This window comes from Orbicella franksi, chromosome 4 (genome assembly GCF_964199315.1).
Source record: "Orbicella franksi chromosome 4, jaOrbFran1.1, whole genome shotgun sequence".
NCBI classification, from domain to species: domain Eukaryota; kingdom Metazoa; phylum Cnidaria; class Anthozoa; order Scleractinia; family Merulinidae; genus Orbicella; species Orbicella franksi.
Genome location: NC_138148.1, coordinates 9,827,399 through 9,851,412, shown reverse-complemented (window position 1 = coordinate 9,851,412; position 24,014 = coordinate 9,827,399). Strand labels below are relative to the sequence as shown.

Below are 24,014 nucleotides of genomic sequence, written 5' to 3'. Positions count from 1 at the left end.
GACAACTGCCACGCTTTTTGAGCGGAGTTCTCCCCATATTGTGCATTCTATGGAGTAGCCTCCAGGCCCTCACTTGCTCCAGGGGAATTCCTTGCAAGGGAAAACCCTTTTGAAACATCTCGAACAGACGAACCTAATGACTTACTCATACAAGCACTTTTCCAGGGGCGGTGGCATCATTTTTGCCTAAAAAAATCCTTGTTTTCTTTTCTCAGACACTTGTTTCACTTTTGCCGCATTAGACTTACATTCATTTTATGATCTATCGCACCATCCCTACCATAAATCAGATTAAACCACTCCTACAATTTAAATTTAAAATCGTATATTTCCAAAACAGACTTGACTCCGTGGCGCAATGGTAGCGCGTCTGACTCCAGATCAGAAGGCTGCGTGTTCGAATCACGTCGGGGTCAGCTTTCAATTTTTGCTATTATTTTGGTAGCCATTTGCATTGAGATAAACGCAAAAGCAGTACTGAAAGGCGTAAAAATAAACTACTCGTCAAAATAGATGGAAAATGCAGTTGTGTTGAAAGCTTCTGTCTTTCCCCACTGTATGCTCAATGTTTTTAGAGGTCGGAACCAGCTGGAATAAGTTACTCAGGGAGCTTGCGTTCTTTTATGCTGAAAAGGCTACAGGTATTAGGCCAGACGAAAAGATTGCTTTAGCCTTATATAATGGTTAACTTGAGAATTCTAGTTTTAACTTAATGAGGAACTACATATTTTGTTCAGGATAACACAACTATCATCCTACCTGGCGACACTCGATTTACCGGCCGTTGGCGCCAAATTAGAAACTTGGAGACACAAAATGTTTCCTAATTTTCACTCTTTACAGTCTGATATGGTTTTTGGAATTATAAATTCTTTTTCGTGAGCATTTGATGCCGTCTCCGGTAAAAAACAAAGTTGCACGACTTCAATGCTTTTCCTGTTATCATACTTTGAATCTACGACTGTAGAGATTTCCCGCCTGCTTATACTGATTGTTTAAGGTGATTCCCTATTAAAAGAACCCGCCATAGATTTCCGATGAAAGGCTTGGTATGCTGTTGTCACAGGACAAGGAGATATTAAAAACGTAGTAAAAAGAGGGGGTCACCGTGCTTGTTTTCACGCCACAATGCTGACAAATACGGTTATTTAGGTGACTTTTGGTAATCTCCGTGCGCAACAAATAAGCTCGATTATTTTTCAATGCAGCGTGTTATATCACACAGAGTTTGACTTTCTTTGATTGTTTATTCATCTTACGAATTTTTAACGCGCAATTTTAAGAGCCTGCTGAGGCGTTAACAAGCACGGTGAACCCATTTTTTTATTGCGTTTTTTTTATGTTCATATCATGAATGTTAATTATGCCAAGTTGCAAAAAAAGTTTGATACTAGAACAATTTCAAGGGTCGGAATTACCTTAACTAAATTTATGGCTCCAATTGCAGAAGCGATCTTTTTACACAGTCGATGTGGGAATGCCGCGTCAGATTTTCATTGACATTTACTCCAAGTGATTTCGCAGGGGAAACTTGTTCAATCGGAACATTATTAATGGAGAGTTCGAGTGTATCAGATAGAGTACTGAATCTTTGCCTGGAGCCGATCAATATAAATTCCGTTTTTGTAGCGTTCAAGGTAAGTCTGTTAGACACAAGCCATTTGCTTAGTTTTTCAAGGTCGTGAGATAGACTAGACTGAATCGGATGGAAATCAGAACGAGCGTAATTAATATGGGTGTCATCAGCATATATTCTAGGTATGCTAAATGATAGACAGTTAGGCGAATGGTTAATATAAATTCATAGAAATAAAAGAGGACCAAGGATCGTTCCCTGTCGCACACCACATTTAAGAGTGGTGAGGTCAGAGGGACAGCCATTAACGGAGCACCATTGTGTGTACTTAGTCATATACGATTTAAACCAATCCATTTGATGCAAAGCCCCAATATGACATTGCGCATGCCGAAACACAAGTTTCTAAGTCTGAATATCTTATTACTCTATATTGTAATGTTCAAACTAATTACTTCTTTTTATTTGCAAGGAAAAACGAGAAAGAAGAGGAGAAAAACAATTATTAATCGTATTAATGCAATATTCGGTATTTTTTCATTGTTTATTGAAAATGATGGTCACGTAACTAATCACGTGACGAATTTTTCTACTCCCAGATACTTTATAAGTTGCTTTTATATTAAAAAGCAAGAAATCTAGGCAAAGTACTCCGGAAAAGGCTTAGAAATAAACATTTTAACTCAGCCTCGCTCCCATGTAAGGGCCTAATATGTCATTTTTTGACATGCGCGTAGCGTGCTTCTGGGTAGAAATTTGGGATGGCTCCATATCAGAAAATGTTTACCTTATAGAGGTTAGTCATCCTGGGAAGTTTCATGCTTTTATCACAAAATGAACAATTCTGGTTATTTTTGGCTCTTAACAGCAGGACTATCAGTGGAGAACGTGTTAGAGTAGTTTTCATTACCCAGCTTGAAAGAAACTTAAGCGTATTACACTGATATCTGACCCTCTACACTCTTTTTTTCATACAAGAATATTGTCTTTCCGGCCAAGGCTGAATATTCTTATTTTTCTGTCGAGTTTGGGGTGAAAATGTTCTTGTAAATATTCCATTTTACTGAACCATCAAATATTCTCGCTCGCGCGCGATTGGTCTAAAAACGTCACGTGACTGAATAGCGAACTTAACCAGCGACGTTTCTGAGACGCGGACGGCAACCGGAAGAGAAATGGAGCTAATTCTAGCTCGCTTTTGACCCCATGGGATAAACTGGGAAGTCTTTGTGTTTCTATTTTAAACCAACCTGTGCTGGCCAAAAAGCTGTAGTGAACATTCCCCAGTTAAAACTGGGGGATATCCGAATGATATTCCCCAATTTGTAAAAACGCGCGTGTTGCGAAATATATTTGAAGGATAACAAACACAACAGCCTTCATTTGGCGCGGAAATATGCTCGGGTATTTGTCCTTGGACATTATCTGTTCCTCAACGCTCACAGTTTTCCTCGAGCTACACTCTCGGAAAACTGTTCACGTATCGGAACAGATAAAGCCCAAGGACAAATATCCGAGCATATTTCCGCGCCAAATGGAGGTTATTATTTATACGTGATGTTTTGAAAACCAGGTCCGAACAGCCCAATAACACCTGGTGCCTTATAGAGTCATGTAAGCAGTGCTTACCAAGTTGCGCACTCCACACTTCATCTAGTGCAAAAAGGAAATGACACTAGAATCTCTGGGCCACCTGTGGGTGAATTCAGGCTTAACTGTCATCGTATCAGATAAAAGCTCTTTGCAAGCATAACTTAATGACAGCAAACTAAAGTGTCTTGAAATCTCCCCCTTCCCCCGGGGGTCAGGTACCACTCCGCACATATCAGCCCCCCCCCCCCTCACGACAATAATGGAACCTTCTGCCAAGGCAATAAACCCACTCAGCTTTGGGAAATTCCATGCACTTTAAGGATTGTGTCACGTTGGACAGCTAAGTACATACCCAGCTGTCAGACTGACACGAGACTATGAAAACAAGTTCAGACCGACCCCACCCCCCCTAGATTAAGGGCCAGGGTCCCCAAAGAGGTATCCACAATTAGCCACACTCCTGTAGATGTCTCCAGACTTTCCGGTAACGGAGCCCCCCCTGGAAAGTAATGTTCTACGCTAAGCTGAAATTGATGCCGCAGGCATCGATTTCAGCACAGCTCGCGGAGTAAAATTAGGTATGCGTTTTCCAAAACTTCAAGGAAAAGTGCAGTTGTAATGGCTCTATGTTTCGAGGTCATGCATTTTCTGCAAAACAACATGTCCTTTTGCACTCAGATTAAGTCACTGTCTGAGCCCATGTAGGGTTGACCCGCCCGTCGGCTTGGAGAGGTAAGATCAGTACATTATAACAACCCCATTGTGCTTACTAAATTTACCTTTGGCTTCAACTTTATGACAAACCAGTTTGATTTTGACAGTGTTGCATGTTTATGATCTACAGCCCCTACCTTCATCTAAAAAATCAAACTCAAATTGAAATTGAAAACAAGAAAATCCAAAAGACTATTAATCAAGTCAAACTGGTTTGAAAAGTTTACCAACAAAAATAACTTCACTGCACAATTAACAGACCCCTTTTTCAAAACTGCAGGTAGATTTATATAGCCTGAAATGCCACACATAACGTCTTGCAGATAGGTTATTAAGGGTATAAGCATCGAACATACGGCCAGTGTTGATTTTTGGCACGTTTTACCGTTTAGAGAAAGGAAATGTATGGTATTCACAAATTCTTAACACCCAAAATTATATTCTTTCCAAAGTCTCGGGTTTATCCTTAAAATATTTTAAAAATTTCGCGAAATTTCAGCGTTGCGGATATTCTTATAAAATATATTTACAAAAAAGGAGTGTGGTGACTCTGTAGTTCCTTTGTTTTGTTTTGTGTTTGCTCGACTAGCACTCTTTAACTAGAACACTTTGTTCTACGGGTTAATGAAGACCACCCTAATTAAAGATTCAACTGAGCAGGACATTCGCAAAACTATTGTGTTCATTTGGCCACGCCACTTGGTTCGAAACTTCGAACGTCTGGGGCCTTTCAGATCGTGTAAGGGATAATACTTTGATACTGGGGAAGAAACCATCAATCAATTAATGCTATGGCTATACTTCAGCTGTTCTCCGCCAGCCGGCCGATGAAGCGGGATGGTGTTTGGTCTTGGCTTGTTTGTGCTTGCACGATGATGACCTGGGTCGCGTCGTTGGGTTTTCTTTCCAGCTTTGGTATTTTTATTCCTGTGTTTATGAACTACTTCAATGAATCCAGCGAAACCACAGGTCAGTGAAAAAAGCTTAGATCCGCTGGCGTAAATCAGTTCTGATTTAATCCTAAGAAGAAATACGCTAGCTTGTTTGCTGTACCTGGCTATTTCATATTATTTGTTTCCCAAAGAACGTTTTCACGGTAATGGAATAAACTTTCAAAATGACAAAAAAAAAAAAAAAAAGAACACAGGTCAGTGAAGTTAATACTCCCGGCTGTTTCCAAACTGCTGGAAAACTTACTGTATTTACATTAGAGTGTGACTTAATAAGTAAATATTAATTAAATTTAACCAGGGATTGCTTCGCCTGTTAAAACTGAATTATTTATCATGTTTTTAGAAACAAAATTGTACATCAAGTGTTGGTAATTTTGTTTGTGCTCGAATTCAGTTGAGAGGTAGCAAATTGCCGAGTCTACTGAGGTGCTGCTGTGCTCCGCTGCACGTGAGCCTGCTCGCAGGTTACAAAGAAATGGACAGTTTTTATAGAGGTAAAAGCAATTGAAAAGCCCACATCTGGATCGTTGATTACTGGCCGCCTAATAGGGGTGGCCTCTTAATAGGTGTTCGACTGTAGCATGCAAACCAGGAAGCGCGGAGCGCGAGAACACTGCGCGCTTCGCGCCATGCACTCCGGGAACATTGAACTACAAGTTTATACATTATCTTACGTTATTATGAGACGACACTGGAGGATACTCCTGAACGGAAGGGTTCTCGTAACGAATGCATTTGTTTGATTTTCAGCATGGGTGGGCTCGGTAGCCATTGCGTTGACCTTCCTCACTGGCACAGGACGAAATCACATGTTTCCGTATTTCTGAAATGTGGCGGAAACATGCAACTCCATGTTTCCGTTACGTTTACGTCTTGCGGAAACGTGAAAATTCAAGTCTACGTGATTCCGTCACGTTTCCGGAACGGAAATTCCAAGTCACGTTTCCGTCATATTTAAGCTTGCAGGTTTCCGCCGATGTGCGTTTCCGTCATGTTTCTACAAACGGATTTGCAGTTGTTTTCTACGTCTACCAAAACACAAACGCGAGATGGTTCTTTGAACAACAATGAATCTTAGCATTTTAACCGGTAGGAGACGAACTACAGCTGCAGCCGCAGGAAGTACCTCACCTCACACTTCGCAAAATGGCAAATATAAGGTGGTATGTGGAGTCCGTATACATAACGTATACGGAATGATATCCTGACGTATAAGGACCCTTAATGCATAAGGACTGTGCAATGATCAGTATACGTTTGCTCCCTTATTCCTATATATACTAGTTCTTACACATAACCGTACACAAAGTGTCAGGGCAATCTTATATTTATTCCCTTAACTCAGTAATCCAACTGAATTTTTTTACCTTTCCTCTTTTTCATTACTGAATATAGTTTTCATCTAAAAATATTCGTAGCATGTAACTTTCCAAATGTTTCTGTCAGGATGCGATTTGAGCCGGTTTGAAGCCGGTTGAGCTGGTTGGCCCAAATGAGACAGTTGTGTGAATTGAGCTGGTTGGGCGAAATGAGACAGTTGTGTCATTGAATCCGGTTGGGTCAAATGTAACAGTTGTGTCAATTTGATCTGGTTGAGCCAAATGAGACATTTGTGTTATTTGAGCCAGTTGCGCCAAATGAGACAGTTGTGTGATTTAAGTTGGTTGGGCCTGATGAGACAGTTTTGTCATTTGATCCGGTTGGCCCAAAATGAGACAGTTGTGTGAATTGAGCGTCTTGGGCCAAATGAGACAGTTATGTGATTTGAGCCAGTTGGGCCAAATGAGACATTTCTCTGATATGAGCTGGTTAGGCTAAAATGAGACAATTGTCCCATTTGAGCCGGCTAGGCCAAATGAGACATTTGTGTGATTGGAGCCGGCTAGACCAAATGAGACATTTGTGTGATTGGAGCCGGTTGGGTGAAATGAGACATTGCTGTTATCTGAGCTGGTTAGGCCAAATGAGACTAACCAGTTCTGTGAGTTGAGCTGTTTGAGCCAAATGAGGCAGTGGTGTGATTTGAGCCGGTTAGACCAAATGAGACAGTTCTGTGATTTGAGCCGGTTGGGCCAAATGAGACCGTTGTGTGAATTGAGCCTCTTGGGCCAAATGAGACTGTTGTGTGGCTTGAACTGGTTGGGCCAAATGAAACAGTTATGTGATTTGAGCCAGTTATTTATTGTTTCCTGTTTTCCATTTTACTGTGTGAATTTACCTCATTAGTGTAATTTTTACCTTTTTTACTTACTTCATATTGTGAAGCGCATTTGAACATTATTTTATGTAATTTGCGCTATGATAAGTATATTGTATTATTATTATTGTATTACTATCATTTTTTTTGTCATTTAAGGTCTCTTACCAGACAAATTGGGCTCTTATGTTCTTCCTTTTCAAATCGCTGGTGGAATCGTCCTTGCAGGAGCTTTCATTCCTTTTATGCTCCTTTGTACTGAACGCCGGAACCGCACCATACCGCAGGAAATGGAAGGCGACAACCTCGAAGGAACCGCTTAATTTAAAATGTTGATATTATTGCCGCGTATGTCTCAAGACTAACATGTGTGATTGTGATAGTAACTAATATCCGAGGTAGAGAGAGGCGAGAATCGTTACATACTGCAGTATAGTGCCAGACTCGTACCCAGTCTTTTTTTTTTTTTGCAATTCAATTTTATTTACAGGATTTACATTCACACTACTTACAGCACCTCTGTTTATACTTACAAATATACTTATGCTATACTTACTTAAAAAAAGAAAAACTTACACTACTTCCAATACATTTATTACAATACAATAACACTAATTAATATATAGCGCGTTTACTTACAATGTTTTTTTTTTTTATTGTTTCTACATTAATTGTTCAAACCCATACTAACACCATATGGAATTAGTTATGAAAATAGATAATGTAAATTCTTCTCTACATACTTATTTAACTTAAAGACTTTTCTTAATGGTAGCGTTTTCCGACTTTAATTAATGTATGTTATTCCAAGTAATTAGTCGCAGTTGTTTTCGTCTCACACCTGCCGCACCCACTATTGTGCATTCTGTTTTGCATGGATGTCCTGATTGGCCAGTTATTAGTATTTATACTCTCCGCTGTCTCTTGAGTATCATTCACGCTCGCGGTTCCATACAGTTTATTCATCTTTCTGGTTCGTGTTTTCCTATTCGTGTGATGCCCAACGACCAAAAAGAGAGCGAAGGTTCGTCCGTTCCGGCTGAAGTAGGCCAAACGTCTTCAGGTGATAGTGGAGGCAACTCAGCAGCCGTTGATCAAGTCTTTTCCATGTTTAAGGATTTTCTTGAGAAAAAATTAGAAGATAAAGGAAAGCAAATCGAACAAAGGAGTAAGATTGATAAAGAAGTTGTACAGCTAAAGTTCAAAGGTAACCAGAAACAATTTGAGCTTAATGCCGAATTAGATGCCATTTTTGTAAGCATTGAAACCGAAAGTGAAAGCATCGAGCCAAATTTGTCGCAGATCAAGAAACTTTCCCAAGAAGGCAGGCAACGTATTCGAAAGCGACAGAAGCTGATAAAAATCGCTGATAAAAGTAGGGACGGCTGGCAGGTTGTAGTTGAGAACGAGTCGAACGAGCTTGCTGGAGATCTATAGGTGTTCCGGATTTTATTTTGTCTATTATTGAAAACGGCTACAGGCTGCCGTTCATCAGTTTTCCGTTGGCCGTAAAGCTAAGAAATAATAAGTCAGCTCGACTTCATGCTGATTTTGTGGACCAAGCTGTTCTTGAGCTTGTTAACTCTGGTCGGGTGCGTATGGTTAATGAGCAGCCTTTTGTTGTAAATCCCTTGTCAGTTTCTATACAGCCATGCGGTAAAAAGAGGTTAATTCTTGATTTGCGCCATGTCAATAAGTCATTAATTAAGCAAAGCGTTAAATACGAGGACTGGAAAATTGCTATGGCTTATTTTGCGAAAGACGCGTACATGTTTTCCTTTGATTTAAAAAGCGGTTATCACCATATCGATATTGCGCAAGAGCACCAAACTTTTCTGGGGTTTTCATGGCGGGCGTCTGATTCCATTAATGAAGTATTTTATGTTTTCACTGTGCTCCCGTTTGGTCTTTCCTCTGCCCCTTACGTTTTCACAAAGGTTTTGAAGCCTTTAGAAAAGTATTGGAGAATACAGGGCCATCTTCTTGGACGATGGTTGGGCGATTGTTCAGGATAGAGAAAGTTGTCGCACTAAGGCCATAGCTGTAAGGGGGGATTTGTATAACGCGGGCTTTGTCGTTAACGAAGACAAATCGGTATGGGAACCCACCCAAGTATTGGACTGGTTGGGTATAACCTGGAATTCTGCACTGGGTACTTTAAAAATTGTAAAAGAAGAATTCTTAAGGTCATCAATACAATTGATCATATTATTGAAGCCGATTTCAAAGTGTCTGCCAGACAGTTGGCCTCCTTCATAGGTCAAATTATTTCCACCGGGCCTGTAGTTGGTATCATTGACAGGATAATGACCAGACATTGTGTCTTGTCCACTTTGTGCAAAGATAACTGGGATTCTATATTCCGTCTCGACGATTACTGCAAGGAAGAACTGTATTTTTGGAAGGAAAATATGGTTAATATCAACTCTAGGTATTGCTTTGTAAGTAAAGATCCTAGTTATTTTGTATATTCGGATGCCAGTGCTACCGGAGGTGGAGCAATTATTGACTTTAACAATGATTTTGTGTGCCACAAAATGTGGTCGGAGAACGAGAGAGTTCAAAGTTCAACGTGGAGGGAGTTGTCTGTTATTGAGTTTTCATTGCAATCATTTGCCTCAGTGTTGGAAGGATCACACGTTAAGTGGTTTACTGATAGCCAAGCAGCTGCTAAGATTGTTGAAGTGGGCAGCATGAAATTAGGTTTGCATAAGATGGCCCGAAGGATTTTTGATATTTGTATTCGATCGGGGATTCATTTAGAAGTGCAATGGATCCCTCGCACTTCGAATCAGCAAGCTGATTATATAAGTCGTTTAATTGATACTGATGATTGGCAAATTACTGAAGAATTTTTTCTTTTTCTTGATGGCCGGTGGGGCCCGCATAGTGTTGATTGTTTTGCCAATTATTATAATCACAAGCTCCCCAAATATTTTTCGAGGTTTTGGAACCCCAAAACTTCGGGTGTTGATTTTTTCTTTCAGTCTCTTCGAGGAGAAAATTGCCTAGTAGTCCCTCCAGTTGGTATCGTCCCATGCGTATTGCATTATTTGAAATCTCAGCGGGCCGTTGGTACGCTCGTTGTACCTCTTTGGCCTTCGGCTCATTTTTGGCCTTTAATTACACACAAGTATAGTAGTTATCTTGTGGCTCACAGTATTCATATCGGGAATGAGGTTCTAACCCGCGGAAGAAACCTTAATTCGCTCTTAGGGTCTGGTCTTTTCACAGGAAATATTATTGCCTTTAGATTGAAATTTACTGAGTAATTTATTGAACGGCGTGCCCATTAGCCTAATGATTATTTACATTTGGTGGCGCTGGCCAAAGCAATATGTTGTTTATCTATGTGGCACTGGCCTAATTAATAGTCTGTCATTTCATGTGGCGCTGTCTTAAACAGCGTATAGTTGATTTATGTGGCGCTGGCCCAATCAATGGTTTTTGATTTACGGGGCACTGGTCCATTCAATAGTCTATCGTCTTATGTGGCACTGGCCCCAACAATGATCGATTTTTATACGGCTCTTTTTTTTGTTCTTTTATTATATATGTTTTGTTCTTGTCTTTCCAGGTAATCTTATCAAGTAATTCCTGGAAAGGCTTTCAACAATTTTCTTCAATCAACGTTTATGAGGTTTTAGAAGTTATGTTGAAGTCCAGGGCGGATACAACTACTAAAGCCTACGTTCGCGTTATTAGAAAGTTCTTGCAGTGGTCTAAAAGTAGACATTTCAACATGCAGTTACCTTTTCCCCTTAGTGTTGTTTCTCTATATTTATTTGAAGTTCAGCAGTCTTGCACCTCTAGTTCCTCCGTAATTTTAGCCCATGCTGCCCTTAAATGGTTACATTCTTTTGGATCGTAATCCTTTGGATAGTGAATTTTGCAGGAATATTATCGAATCTGCTAAACGCCAGAAATCACAGCCAGTTATGAAAAAGAAGCCTATTACCACAGACATCATAAGGAGTATTTTAGATACTCATAACAAGAAAGATGCTAATTTAAAGAACCTTCGTATCGCTGCGTTATGCTCTTTAGCTTTTGCAGGATTTTTTCGTTACGACGAATTATGCAATATTGTTCCTAAGCATATTGAATTTCACAGCGATTATATAAGAATCTTTGTACCTCGTAGTAAGACAGATGTTTATAGGGAAGGGAATTTCGTCTTTATTAGTGCATCCAGGTCTAAGTACTGTCCTGTTGGTGTTTTACAACGGTATTTAGATTTATCTGGTTCACCGTAGTAGTTCTAGCTATACCCTGAGAAGTGGAAAGATTTCTTATACTACTTGTAGAGATATCTTAAGGGATACCTTAAGTCAGCTGGGCCTCAACCCTAGTGATTATGGTCTTCATAGTTTAAGATCCGGTGGTATTACATCTGCGGTACGTAATAGTAGTAACTCGATTCCAGAAAGACTTCTTAAAATACATGGTAGATGGAAATCTGATTCTGCCAAGGATATGTATGTTGAAGAAAGCCTTGAAAACAGGTTACAAGTAACTAAGTATTTAGGTTTGTAATGCATTATCGAGCGTATATTAATTTCTCCATACAGTAGTGTGTAAAAAAACAAAAACAAAAACAAACAACAACAACAACAACTTTGTAATTTCTTTTGTTTGCAGTCCACTCTGTATTAGTAACTATCTATCTTATAATAAACTGTTTTGGATCCGCTTGCACATCCTACCATATTTCTCGTGTGATTTGTTTGTATTACGGGAATTTAAGGGTAAAATGATTTACGTTCGTTTGAGCGAAGCGAATTAGAACGTAATTAGATAAAATTGTTTCCTCAAAAAATTTCCACTTTTCTTTAAACAAATTCGTTTTATTCAATTTGAAGTATATATGTTTTTCAGTTTCATATTTAGTTACCAAAATTCTTAAAAAGTGATTCAAGGAAGGAAATATTTCTTTACATCGACAAGTTCACAAGAAAGATTTTCCTAAAATTACTATGTAATTAAAAAGACCCATCTCCTCCTCAAAAGACCCAACAATAACATCGCAATATGTAAGCGAGAGGCTTCTGCAACTCTTGATTTTACTCAAAATTTTTTCATTAACCTCATGCCAAAAAGAATTTGAAAAAGAACAACCGAACAAAATATGGGATATGGTTTCTGTTAGCTGATGACAAAAGGTGCAGTTCGGATTAGAAACGTATCCTATTTTACACAGGCGGTCATTAGTAAACAGAACAGAATTCAACACTTTGTACTGAAAGGAGCGTAGATACGGTTCGTTAGCAACCTTCACTGGCAAAAGAAATGCTTCTGAAACTTGCTTATCATCAAGGCTAAATTCGTTCTTTAGCTTAACCCATTTACTTGGCTTTTCCAATTTTTGTTTTATAAGAAAACAATAATAGTTGTGACATTTAAGACTTTCCAAATCAAGAATCACCTTAAAATTTGGTATGTTGACACGCAACTTCAAAGGAATAGATAGCCTTAGGCCTGTCCAGACTAAAAAACTGGACGTTGTCAATCCCTCACTTCTGAGAACATTAAAAGACTCGATATTTGACTTGTCAAAGAGCAGATCATTTGTATATTTAATATTCATATTAAAGTAATGCTTATAGAAAACACTTTTACCATCGATTTTGATTTCTTTGTTGTTCCATATAACATATTTGTAAACATTATTTGGATCTACTATTTCCTTTATATTTGACCACCACATTAACAGATCCTGATAAAAGGTGGATGAAATGTTTATCTGGTTTACATCATAATTACACTCAAGAAGAAAAAGACCCCCTTCATTATCCAAAAGATAATTAAGGTAAGACTTCCAGAAACCTGACGAGTCCTCGTCCGTTATTCGCATTAGCCAGCTCAACCTCAACGCTTTTATCATGGTTTCATAATCTATCATTTTGAGCCCACCTTGCTCATAAGGTGCATACGTTGAACTTCGAATAACTTTATCTTTCCCATTCCATAAAAAATGAAAAACTAAGTTGTTAAATTCTTTTATAACTTCAGACGGAGTACTTATCACCGAGCTCGGGTATATTAGTTTTGGAAGAAGAATTGCTTTTATAATATTAACCTTGCCATGGATTGACAAACCCCTTGACTTCCATAAATTTATTGCATTTCTGATTTTTTTTAACCTTTGCTTAAAATTTTTCTCCCCCAGTATCTGTACATCATATGTAATGAAAATCCCTAAAAACTTAACGCAAGTTTTCCATTTGACTCCAAGTGGTTCATTTTCACAGTTCTGGAGGGAGCCGATCCACATTGCTTCTGTTTTCGCAACGTTAAGTTTTAGTCCAGAAACTTTCTCAAAACAATCAAGCAATACAAACAAAGCTCGTGCGGAATCTAAAATGAAGTCTAGGGAATCGCCATGCTAAGTTTTTTTGAAAACGTAAAGTCGTAAAACGTAAAGTTTCCTCATAGGTCCGTTAAACTAACGATCTGGTGTTGTGTTTCTAAGGGCCTCTTCATATGAGCCCGGTCAACCGGGCCAGCTCGGTTTCTGAGATCTCGCCTCGCCACTCTTTCCTTCGTGAAAATATGAGAGGCCGGGCTGGCCCGGTCACCGAGATCTCGGTTTTTGCGACCGAGATTTCGGTGACCGGGGTGAAATTTTCCCATATGAACACTCCAGCCTGTAGTGTACCCAGTCGCTGTTACGACTGTTCCAAAGAGAAAACGGTCTGGATTGAGTGCAGCGCGTGGGGCGTTATGGGAAGAAGTAGGCCCCCAAAACTCGTAAATAGCGACTGGGTACGAGTCTGCTATAGTGCGGCTTATTTTCTAATGTCTTGCTTAAAAAAATGTTGGTTCTTGTCGCTAATAACTTATTTGATTAGTCAGTGAGAGAGCAGAGTTCCTAGAGTCTTCGCTCCCTTTGACTCAGTGGTCAAGGAAAGAGAGCTAGCGGACCATTGAAATTGCTGATCACTATACCGGGCTTTGAAATTAAATTTTTATTCTGTTTGTCAGTTTCGCTGCCCACACTGACTGATACTACAGACCTGCGTTTTCAAATGTCTCCACTTCACTGTGGACAGTGTTTTGCTATTGAAAGCAGTAGGAGTTCAGGTGAACCTCCCTTTTTGAAGCCCCACTGATTCAAGATTAGATTGTTGCCATACAAGAAATTGTTGAGTTGCTGACTGACAACATTTTCCAATAGTTTGCTTTGTTTACTGAGAAGGGAAATAGGCCTGTAATTTCCACAGTCGAGGGTGCCCCCTTTGTCATGACATTTCACCTTTGCATGTTTCCACTGGCTTGGGAAATATTTACATTCTGAAATACTTCTTTGAGCAAGTGGCATGAAGCAGTTTAAAAATGAATCTTCAATGAGACGCAGATCTTTACTAGATATATCATCTGGGCCATTTGCTTTTCCAGATTTCAAAGGTTTAAAACATGATTTCAGAAGGTCCTTGTCAGTTAAGATCTATGTTACATAGGGAAGCAGTAGGGATTTCATTGTTATTTCGTGTAGATTGATATGAAGGGTTCATTTTACCGTTTGGCCACCTTGTTTGATCGTGTTTGATGACCGTTTGGCCAGGGCTTCAAATATCAACATGTCTGGACAACAAACAATGTTTGTTGATGTTTGGTCATCACACATTTTCGGTCGGCCGGGCTTAAGAAGTTCAACGACCCAAGTTCAAGTGAGAAATTAACTTGTAAGCCAAATTGACTGCAATGGGTGAGTACAGCTCTTGTAGGTTATTTCAGTGTTTTGTAGCCAAGAAAGTTTGGGTTGAATCTGTAAATTTCGAAATAGCAGTTGCGTTGTTAAATCGGTTGAATGAGTACAGAGATAAAATTTCTCTCTTTGAAATTAATAAGGTGTGTCAGTTAAAAAAATGCCTTTTTATTTCCTTTTATCTTCTTTCTAATACAGTTATTTGTAAGAATTTTATTTGATTAAAAAATTTGGATTCCTCAAACAGGCGAAAAGTTATGCCGATTGGTAAACAAAAGCATATACAAACGCGAGTGATAAAAAAATATTTTAGTCGTTACGGGTTTTTTTTCTTTCGCGCAAAGTAAAGTAAAGTAAAACCTTTTTTTGAGTGTCAATGTATTTAGCTAGAGACTAATTGGGGACACTAATAAATATGCAATACCTAAGACACACAGTACTGATAAAATTTAGATTTTTACAGAAAAATGATAAAAACTAAATGAGTATGTGTATGAAAATCCTATCTTGGCTTGTATACAAGATAAAATTGTAAAAAATCAAAATAATTCTATTGGCTACAAAGATTACAGCAATTGCTGTTGTTAGTTAAAATGTCGGCATAAAAACAGGTCTATTCTTGAAGAAGCGTCATTCTAAGAATAATAAAAATGTTACTAGTCTGAGGCAGACAAAAATCGCTCCCCTCATTAACTTAATTACAAGCCTAGTGGACTCTGATTATAATTTGCTTTCGAGTAAGGAACATTTAAAGAGAAACATGCATCTAATCTTACAGAAGACTTATAGAAAATCAGGTTGGGTACCTCTTTAGTATGGTTCTTAACAGAAAAAGGAGATCCATTCATGGTTTCGTAACAGGGCTGAACGTTCTGAAGGGGTAGGATGTCTACCGATACTGGTAATGCCTTCACAGACGATTCATTTGGGCAATGTCCTCAGCCGCGTTGAGTACTTCCATAAATGGTTAGAAATCCAAAGTTCGCTGCTGACATTCTACAGGGTTATCCTGAGAACATCATAACATGACAAGCGATATATAAAGTACATCGAATACATATATTTTATTGTTTACCGTCTACCAATTTGTTGAAAGCTACCAAAATGAAATGGCGAAAATATAAGGGTGTTCTCGAATCATAACTCTAACATAAACTCAACCAACTTCCGTTTCCCAATAAGGACGCTTTCTAAGAACGACTAGATTAATTTTTAAAGAAGACTCGTGCTAAGACTAACAAAAAAACTTAGCACTTGTAGGGAGAAAAAACTTTGTTTTGCTCTCAGTTATCAACTTGTAAATGCAAATCAGGTGAAAATCGATTGTAATTTACATTTGAATTGGGAACTCTGAAAGCGGGAAAATATGCATCAAGCCTTAGTCAGTAGTCATTGCACATCTAGTCAGGTTGAGTTCTTCTTAAGTATGATTGTTAAGTGAAAACAACGAGCCATTCCTACCGTCTACGAAGACTTGATGTTCTAAATGGGCGGGAGATATACCGATAATGGTATTTCCTCGTGAAACGGTTCAGCCTGATGATGTCTGCACTCGCGTTCGGTATTACATGTTGGAGGGAGGCAGACAACAAGCTGTTGAGGCGTTGCAGTGGTTTGAAGACTGTCTTCGTCTCTTGGATGGAAACTGCTATCACTTCGAGCCCCAAGCGTCGCAGTCTCTAGGAATCGCTGAGTCACAGGATCTTGAACTTGAAGGATCACGTCTCCGTCGACAGAGATGGTAACTTCCTCATAGTCCGCAAAGAACTGCTGACTGCTTCGGCGAGTGAAGTTGTATTGCGGTACGCGCAAGCAACATGGTGAAAGACAACAGCATCCGTCGTCAAAGATGAATGGTGCCGGGTCTTTTATAATCCTCTCAGTCTTTCTGGCAAGAATCTGCAGCTCCTTCCCATCAATGTCGTACAAATTAACGAAACTGAACCAGTGATGCGGACACTTCATAGACACGAGAGAGTCACAAAGTTCCGTCAGTAACGTCAAGAGACATTCTTCAATGTTTTCTTCCACCCAGAAACCGACAGGTATTTTTTCGAGGGTGTTTAAGAAAACGGTTTTAATGTGATATGAGCCAATTTGGGGAACAACTGGTTGAAGGTGGTCTTTTAGGATGATCTTCATAGCCAAGAAGCATTTCCTGGCCGTTTCTGGTACAAGTTTAGACAGCTCGACTTCTGCTACAGAGAAGGAGAATCTCCAACTTGTCTTGTCTTCGTCGTCTGGTGCAGGCTTAGCTACAAGATGGCAGCCTAATGACATTATTCTTTGTGCATCAGCCAAACTAGGCCAGTACCTCTGTCGAGAAGACCAGTCGCTGATGGTTGGCCACTCAGGACAATGTAAACAAAGAGTGATGTCAGCCTCGAAAAGGGGTGCAATGTTGATCTTCATTGCTGGTCCTTTGGAATCCAGCCCAATTTTGGGAGTCGCTTCACACCTCCCACCACAGCCAGGGGAGCCGGGAAGATTGGCTACACTCGCATTTCCAACAGCATGTTTAGCTTGATCACGGATTATTTTTGAGCTGACGCAACACCCCTCTAAGCCAGGTGCTAACCAGGAGAGAGTAGCATACCCGGTGAAACCCTCCGTCTCGTTCACAAAAGGTTCAACAAGAATGTTCCCTTGACCAGAAAAACAAGCCCTATCTGCCATGGAACAGAACATGACATCTAGATCGGTATAAAGCGCATGGATGCTACAATGTCCATTACAGAGACAACAGTTCGGCTCGTACGACATCATAAATGGGATTCCGTATCTCTCAATCGCGCTTCCAGAAAATATGAACTGAAATGTTGTCGTTTTCATTGTACTCTCAAACTGGGCTTTGATGTCGTTAAGATAAAGTAGGGATTTGTCTCTGAATTCTTGTAGTTCTCCTTCGCTGGGAATTTCTTTGTCGACTCCCACAAGAATATCCCGAAGCGGTTTAGAGCTTCTTCCCGTAAAAATACACCCTCTGTAGCCACAAACAACAGGGAAACATAAGATCTACAAGAAAAGAGCACACTTAAGTCTCAGTCTAAGCTTCCTGTCTCAGGAAACGGGAAATAAGACTAACAAATTAAAAGGAGAGAACGTAATTTACGTTTGACGAGTTCGTCACAAGCGTACATCACAGTGATTGTTAGGGGTTAATACGTTTAAGCAAGAAAGTTACAGGACAAAGGATCAGAACTTTTGATCCACTTTGCTCCCAACTCTTAACACAAGAGCTAGGAATACATAGTATACACTGATGCGTCCCAATATATAGATACTTACCAACTAGAATTGTAGCCCGAAAGAGCTACGGGTCAATAGCCCATGAGGCGAAGCCGAATGGGCTATTGACCGGTGGCCAACTAATCGGACAGAAAAGGCAATAATAAAGTTAGCAAATGCAAGTTGAAGAAATTTTTATTTGGAAATGAAACGAAAGAAGGCGTGAAACTCGATTGCGCCAATTTCGCTATTCGAGGACTATTACTAATAGTTCTCTAGTAGCGTAGCCAATTAAAATGCAGGATTTGCATTAGTCCACCACTTGGTGATACTAAAGATAGTTATACATGCCGAAATAGGCTATAGAAAACGGAAGTAGCCTAGTGGATGCCCTCGTGCCTCACTTTCTCTTCGGAGGCGAAAAAGAATGTAGGCAACAAATCTAAATACCAGGGTCATAGAGAAAGAGAAAAAGCCGCCACCTCAACAGGATCGAGCCTATATATTGGACTGTCTGTGTGACTGGAATAATTTGTGGTTATAGTCTGTTGTAGTATCTTTTACCTACTCGATGAAGGTCCTAAGTAAGTAAGTGAGTAAGTCAACCTTATTTATTGAGGGTAACACATGACAGATATTTCTGATAAGCCAGTGGCACTCTATCTCTTTTCGAGTGAGAACATCGCATTTGGATTTGTTGCTTAAGATATTGAGTACATTGTGATAAAAGTTAATTCAAAATCGTCTTACCAGGCTTTGTCGTATCAGCACAATAGCAACACACAAAAACAGAATAGCCCCAACGGATATTCCCGCTACGGTCCAGAGTGGTTTTGTACATTCCGATTTACCATCAGCGCAGTTATAACTAAAAATTTGCAAGCTACGAAGCAATTGTACGATGAGGGTTGCAAATCCGACAATAGAGCCGCATGAGATGGCACTTTTGATGGTCCTGCCACAAAGCGGTTTCATGGCTCACTAAAGAGAAGTAAAGAGAGAATGATCACAAAATGCTATCCAGTCACCACTTATCGAAACTTCCCAAACCATGACAATTTATCAAGCCCGACTGGAAAGTCTCCAGAAAGGAATATTATATTAGCCATTGTGCAATAACCTTAGGTCAATGTCCAGTGCAGCCCAATAGTTTTACCATATGGGAAATCATACGACAAAGCTCCCAGTGATTTTCCACCATGCTCTCATGTGATTTCAGCGTGCTATACCCCTCCCAACTCCTTCAATCCCCAGTTAGTAAAATCCCATTGTTTCTGACCCAGTCCCAGTTGTGAGCTAATATTCAAGGTAGGCCGTTGTCCGCTTTTCCCTCCCTCCCTCCCTCCCTCCCTGTATTGGTAGCTTTGTCCTTTCCCATCTTTTTCCTCCACGTAGTTGTAATTACCTTTCGTGAGAAGGTGGCTTTCGCCTGCTGAACCTTCTCGGTTTATTCACTGCCACGTTCTATTTGTTATATTGTGTGTAAACCATAGCTTAGTCAATAAAGGTTTTTTGATGGCAGGGAAGTGCAACCTAGGCTGCACTTTGCCCCACAGTAAGTGTTATACACCGAATGCAAATATGGCGGACAACTCGGTCGGCGCCCAGGACGAGTCGCATCAAAGCGAGTCTAGTGAGGCTTTGATGTTTTGTTTTGACAATGCTTACCCAGAAAAGTCTTACTTCGAAGTCGATCTGGTCTGTTTTATTCAGCTGAGGCTACGAGCTGCTGTGTTTCTGAACGCCACGAGAAGGGATATAAATTTTCCGCCGTTCGCCTCTTAAGCTTAGGGAAAATAGTGGATAAATGCAATTCGTTGAGACGAAGGAAAGGAGTTCACGATCGCCGCAGGAACTTAAGTTTGTTCGCTACATTTCACATTAGAAGATCTTAGAAAAATCGTTTAAATGACGAGCTTATGTGGTGTCTGGTGGTGTTGCAACGCGATTTACTTGGACAGTACCTTCACCAAAGTAAAGAAAAGCTCCTCTTGAAAAACATCCTCTGTCTCAAAGGAAGAAGTTGTCTTCGCGTCCACTCAAAGGTCAAGTTTAAACTTAATCTCCTCAGGGAATATATCTGTCAGGTTATATATCTCAGCTTATATATCTGTCACTTTGTTCTATACGTCGGTGAGTTTCCATGATAAGAAAACCCCTCGACGATACTTGACGATGAAAGAAAAACGACAAAACGGGATTGTTATTCGCTCACGAACAAATTTTAACCTACATTTTATCCGGACTTGTTCTTTGTGACCACTTTCGCCAAGATGTCGCGACCCCTGGGGGAGGGGTACACCCTTATGTGGGCTATGTAGGTACGTGCGGCCCCAAAGGGTAGGGTTTTTCAGCTGTTTTGGTCATGAATAGGGTATCGATTCTGGCAATTTTGGTCTTCAATAGGGTATGGTTTTAGCACTTTAGTCTTGAATTGGATATGTTTCTTGGAAGAAGCTACTTTTTCATCATTATCAATAAGACCGTCATAACTTATGTTAAGGACGGTGCCTACTTTTGTTAGCGCGCATATTTTCTGCGCATCACGCAGGGCATGGTTTAAGTGCCACGCGCGCGCTGGGGTTGACATTGACGCAATCAACTACGCATATGCTACCAAGTACACGACTAGAAGAAAGCAAAATTTTCCTACTGTGACCAAATCAAGTTTAATGAGCCCGTACTCAAACCAGGAACACCAAAATAGCAGCATATCACCAACCACTAACTGTTAACGTCTTCCAGCTGAAAAACTAGCTGTTATCTGGCTAAAACTATACTAAAATCCAACTGTAAACAAGTACCTACAGATGACTTAGTGCGTGCGCAAAACAAGTGGGAAATACGCAGATGTTTTACTTACTGGGGAGGTGACAGGAAAAAATGTAACGGGCACCGTAAAAGTTTTCAAAACAAAGATCAATAACTTTAAAAAACGTGTGGTTACCCCCACATTTTATGTTATGAAATGGAAGTGGTAAGCCTATTCAACACGTGATTAGTTTCTGGTTGTGACCAAAAGGTATTTAGACTGTATTTTGGCTCAACCAGAGGAAGGCTGTCAGAGACGCTAAAAGCGCTGTTGCAACGATTTTGTTATCAAAAACAAACCAAAAATGGTTTTTATGTTACCATTTACCATGTAGTTTTAAGACCTTTATAAATGTGTTTGCTTTTCTGTTTGTAAAGGAGATTTCGAAGGAAATTTGTGAAGAAATATCCTTTCCTTCTTTTTTCAGAAAATGCTGATGTCAGCATTTTTTTTGAGATTCAAGGCTGATTATCTGGAAAAAATGCGTGGCTACCCCAATTTTTCTTTGTGGATTCCAATAGCCCTTGCAAAGATCTACTTTTTCCGCGTGGTCCTAACCCGGCGCAAAAACCTTTGTATTTAGTTGGCACCGTCCTTAAAAGCAACTTTGCCAGCCACAACGGTCATAAATAGGGTATCGAATTTTTGGCCAGGTCATAAATAGGGTAGCAAAGATCGCAGATTTTGGTCATGAATAGGGTAAGGGTTTTGGGAAGTGGGCCGCACACCCCACCGAACTTTTCTTTGAGTACTCCTGGTGAGGCGTTCAATTTCAATAGACCATTTTACATTTTACCTTGTTTTGATACAGACGTCACTACTTTTGTTGTGTAAATCAAGTTGTTCTAATGCTAATTAGGTGCATTTACATGACAAAAGGAGAGAGGTCTGTATCAAAACAAGGTCAACTCCACCCTCGCCGCATTCAAAGGCCAGGTCACGGAGCAGACAACTGTAAAATGGCCTGCTGTTGACAACCCTAGGTTGTTTTACTTTTTTAAAACTTTGCCGATATTTATTACAGCGTTTACAGACAATTTCAAATTTCATACTCCATTTCAATAATTATTATTTTCGAGTTGCAAAAAAACTGAATGGCGACCGAACTGGGAAACCACATGAATGCATGATTGACGAAAGCGAATCACCAACTGCTCGCGGGAGTTTTGATTCGAGGCGTCGCGTCCGTGGTTAGGAGAATTTGGAGTTTCATGCCAGTTTTTTTTTCGAGAGAAATTCCTTTGTCCTAGTTAGAGATTTTGGCGGGAATTTGCTCAATATAATGAGTGATTCCTTGCTAATCCAGACCTCTCTTCGCGCAATGCCGTCAGGTGGAGAGGAATTTAAAGTCCCTCTGCCATTTACTTTTCGAAAGAAAAAGGTCGCTAGGTTCCAAGGTTTCCCACATTTTCAGTGAGATGACCTAAGCACACAAGATGTTATCGGGTAAGGCTCGTTTGGTGCCGTATTACCCAACGTAACTAATCGAACTGTTTGGAAATCGAACTCTATCGAACTTAATCGAACGATTGGGTTCGATTAGTTCGATAATCGAACACAATCGAACCGAAAAATTTCTGTGCGAGTTCGATTGCGTTCGATTTTCGAACCCAATCGAACCTAATCCAACTCAATCGAACGCCATTGAAAAAATCTTAACTTCATCCAAAACACCACTAGATATTTGAACAGTCTGTTTTAGTTAAAAACTAACTTGTAATATCCTGATTGAGCTAGACTTTCGGAGTGGAAGTAACATTGATTTTATCATTTTGCAAACAAAATAATACACAGACTTTAAAACTAACAAAAATATGCCGCGTTCAACCGGCAATAGAAAATTACCTGTGAAAATTAATCTCACTTCACTGTAACCATTCTATTATATATGTTTTAGTCCTGACCCTGCAGGGTCTTTTTAAAACAACCCAAGTAGCCTGCAAGGTTACTGCAGATTTAACTTGTCTATTTCCCTCTCAACTTTGCCGTTCGTATACTGGACGGGTCTGCTGTTCTGGCTTGCGCGCTCCCCAACAAAACCGCCAGCTGTGCGGCGTTTACTTGCAAAAAACATTGCCCCGACATAATCGGGATTGTGATAAAATTGAAAAAAGCAATTTTCTTGGTTTACTTATTCGTTATTTCGGGAATCCTGCGCTTATGACATTTGTATTACCCCATTTCCAGTCGAATGCTATCTGAGCGCTGTTTGTTTCTAGCAAAATCCAACCTATTCGAACTCAATCAAACTAATCGAACTACTCGAACTCAGTCGAACAGTTCGAATAGTTCGATTGGTCCAAAACTTTTGTGAGAGTTCGATTGTGTTCGATTGCCGTGTTCAATCAAACTCAATCGTGTGACTGAGTTCGATTCATCGAACGTTCGATTTGGTTCGATTTGGTTCGATTAGTTACGTCGGGCGTATTGGGAACTAAATATTCCCAGAACGCTAGCGAATCAATCGACGTCGTAGTGAAAAACTGCTCTCGTCCTCTACGGACTTCGTTGAAGCTTTTGCCAAGGACGCCAAGTTGTTGTCACAGCTAGGCCACGAAAACATCGTCGAATTCAAAGCTGTTGTACCCTTAAATTTTTAATTTCTTTCAAAAATATCAAAGTGATAAAGAATGAATAATTGTTAGATACATAAAGAAAAAATATACTTTGAGAGAATCACATCATCTGAAATCGGCAAATTATATACGAAGCTTCAGATGACTATTACTATTGTTATTGTTATTGTTATTGTTTGCGCCATATTGCAAGTTCATTAGTTACCTTTGTTTGTAAAAACATTAATACCATAGCATATCTTAAGGGAAACAGTTTACTCGATGTTTGGGTAAATCGATACTGCCCATTTTTACTTGTTTTCCGACTTCCAAAATCTAACCTGATAATCATGAGCACGATTGTAATAAATTGCAGAGAAAATTTTATTTGAATTATTTGATTGGTATGTTTAGTTGTTATTATCTTAAAGAATGAAGACATTTTCACGTTATTGAGCTGATTCCCCATTTTAAAGATTACCGCTTTAAAAGATTCCCCATTTTAAAGATTTCCCAATTTAGAGATACGCACTTTTAAAGATTCCCCATTTTAAAGACTCCCGCTTTAAAAGATTCCCCGTTTTAAAGATTCCCCGATTCCCTGTTTTAAAGATTCCCCATTCCCCATTCCCCATTCTTCATTTTCCATTTCACATTCCCTGTTGCCCATTGCCCACT

General features: G+C 39.7%; 1 protein-coding gene and 1 non-coding gene across 2 annotated transcripts; one reads left to right on the top strand and one right to left on the bottom strand.

The window, feature by feature from the left end:
* Window positions 1-344: 344 nt before the first annotated feature.
* Trnaw-cca (transfer RNA tryptophan (anticodon CCA)) lies at window positions 345-416 on the top strand. The gene has a single exon. It is a non-coding gene; the product is annotated as a tRNA-Trp (tRNA).
* A 15,287-nt stretch (window positions 417-15,703) lies between these two features.
* On the bottom strand, window positions 15,704-17,648 carry LOC145483314 (uncharacterized). Its single transcript, XM_081461808.1, has 2 exons — window positions 16,203-17,648; window positions 15,704-15,750 (listed from the first exon to the last, which is right to left on the bottom strand). Exon 1 carries the CDS (start codon window positions 17,571-17,573, stop codon window positions 16,224-16,226), a length of 1,350 nt encoding a protein of 449 aa, XP_081317934.1. The 5' UTR covers window positions 17,574-17,648; the 3' UTR covers window positions 15,704-15,750; window positions 16,203-16,223.
* Between the last annotated feature and the right edge of the window lie 6,366 nt (window positions 17,649-24,014).

Excerpts from the sequence above, each read along its gene's own strand:
- LOC145483314 (XM_081461808.1), bottom strand. The coding sequence starts at position 17,573 with ATGAAAACGACAACATTTCAGTTCATATTTTCTGGAAGCGCGATTGAG.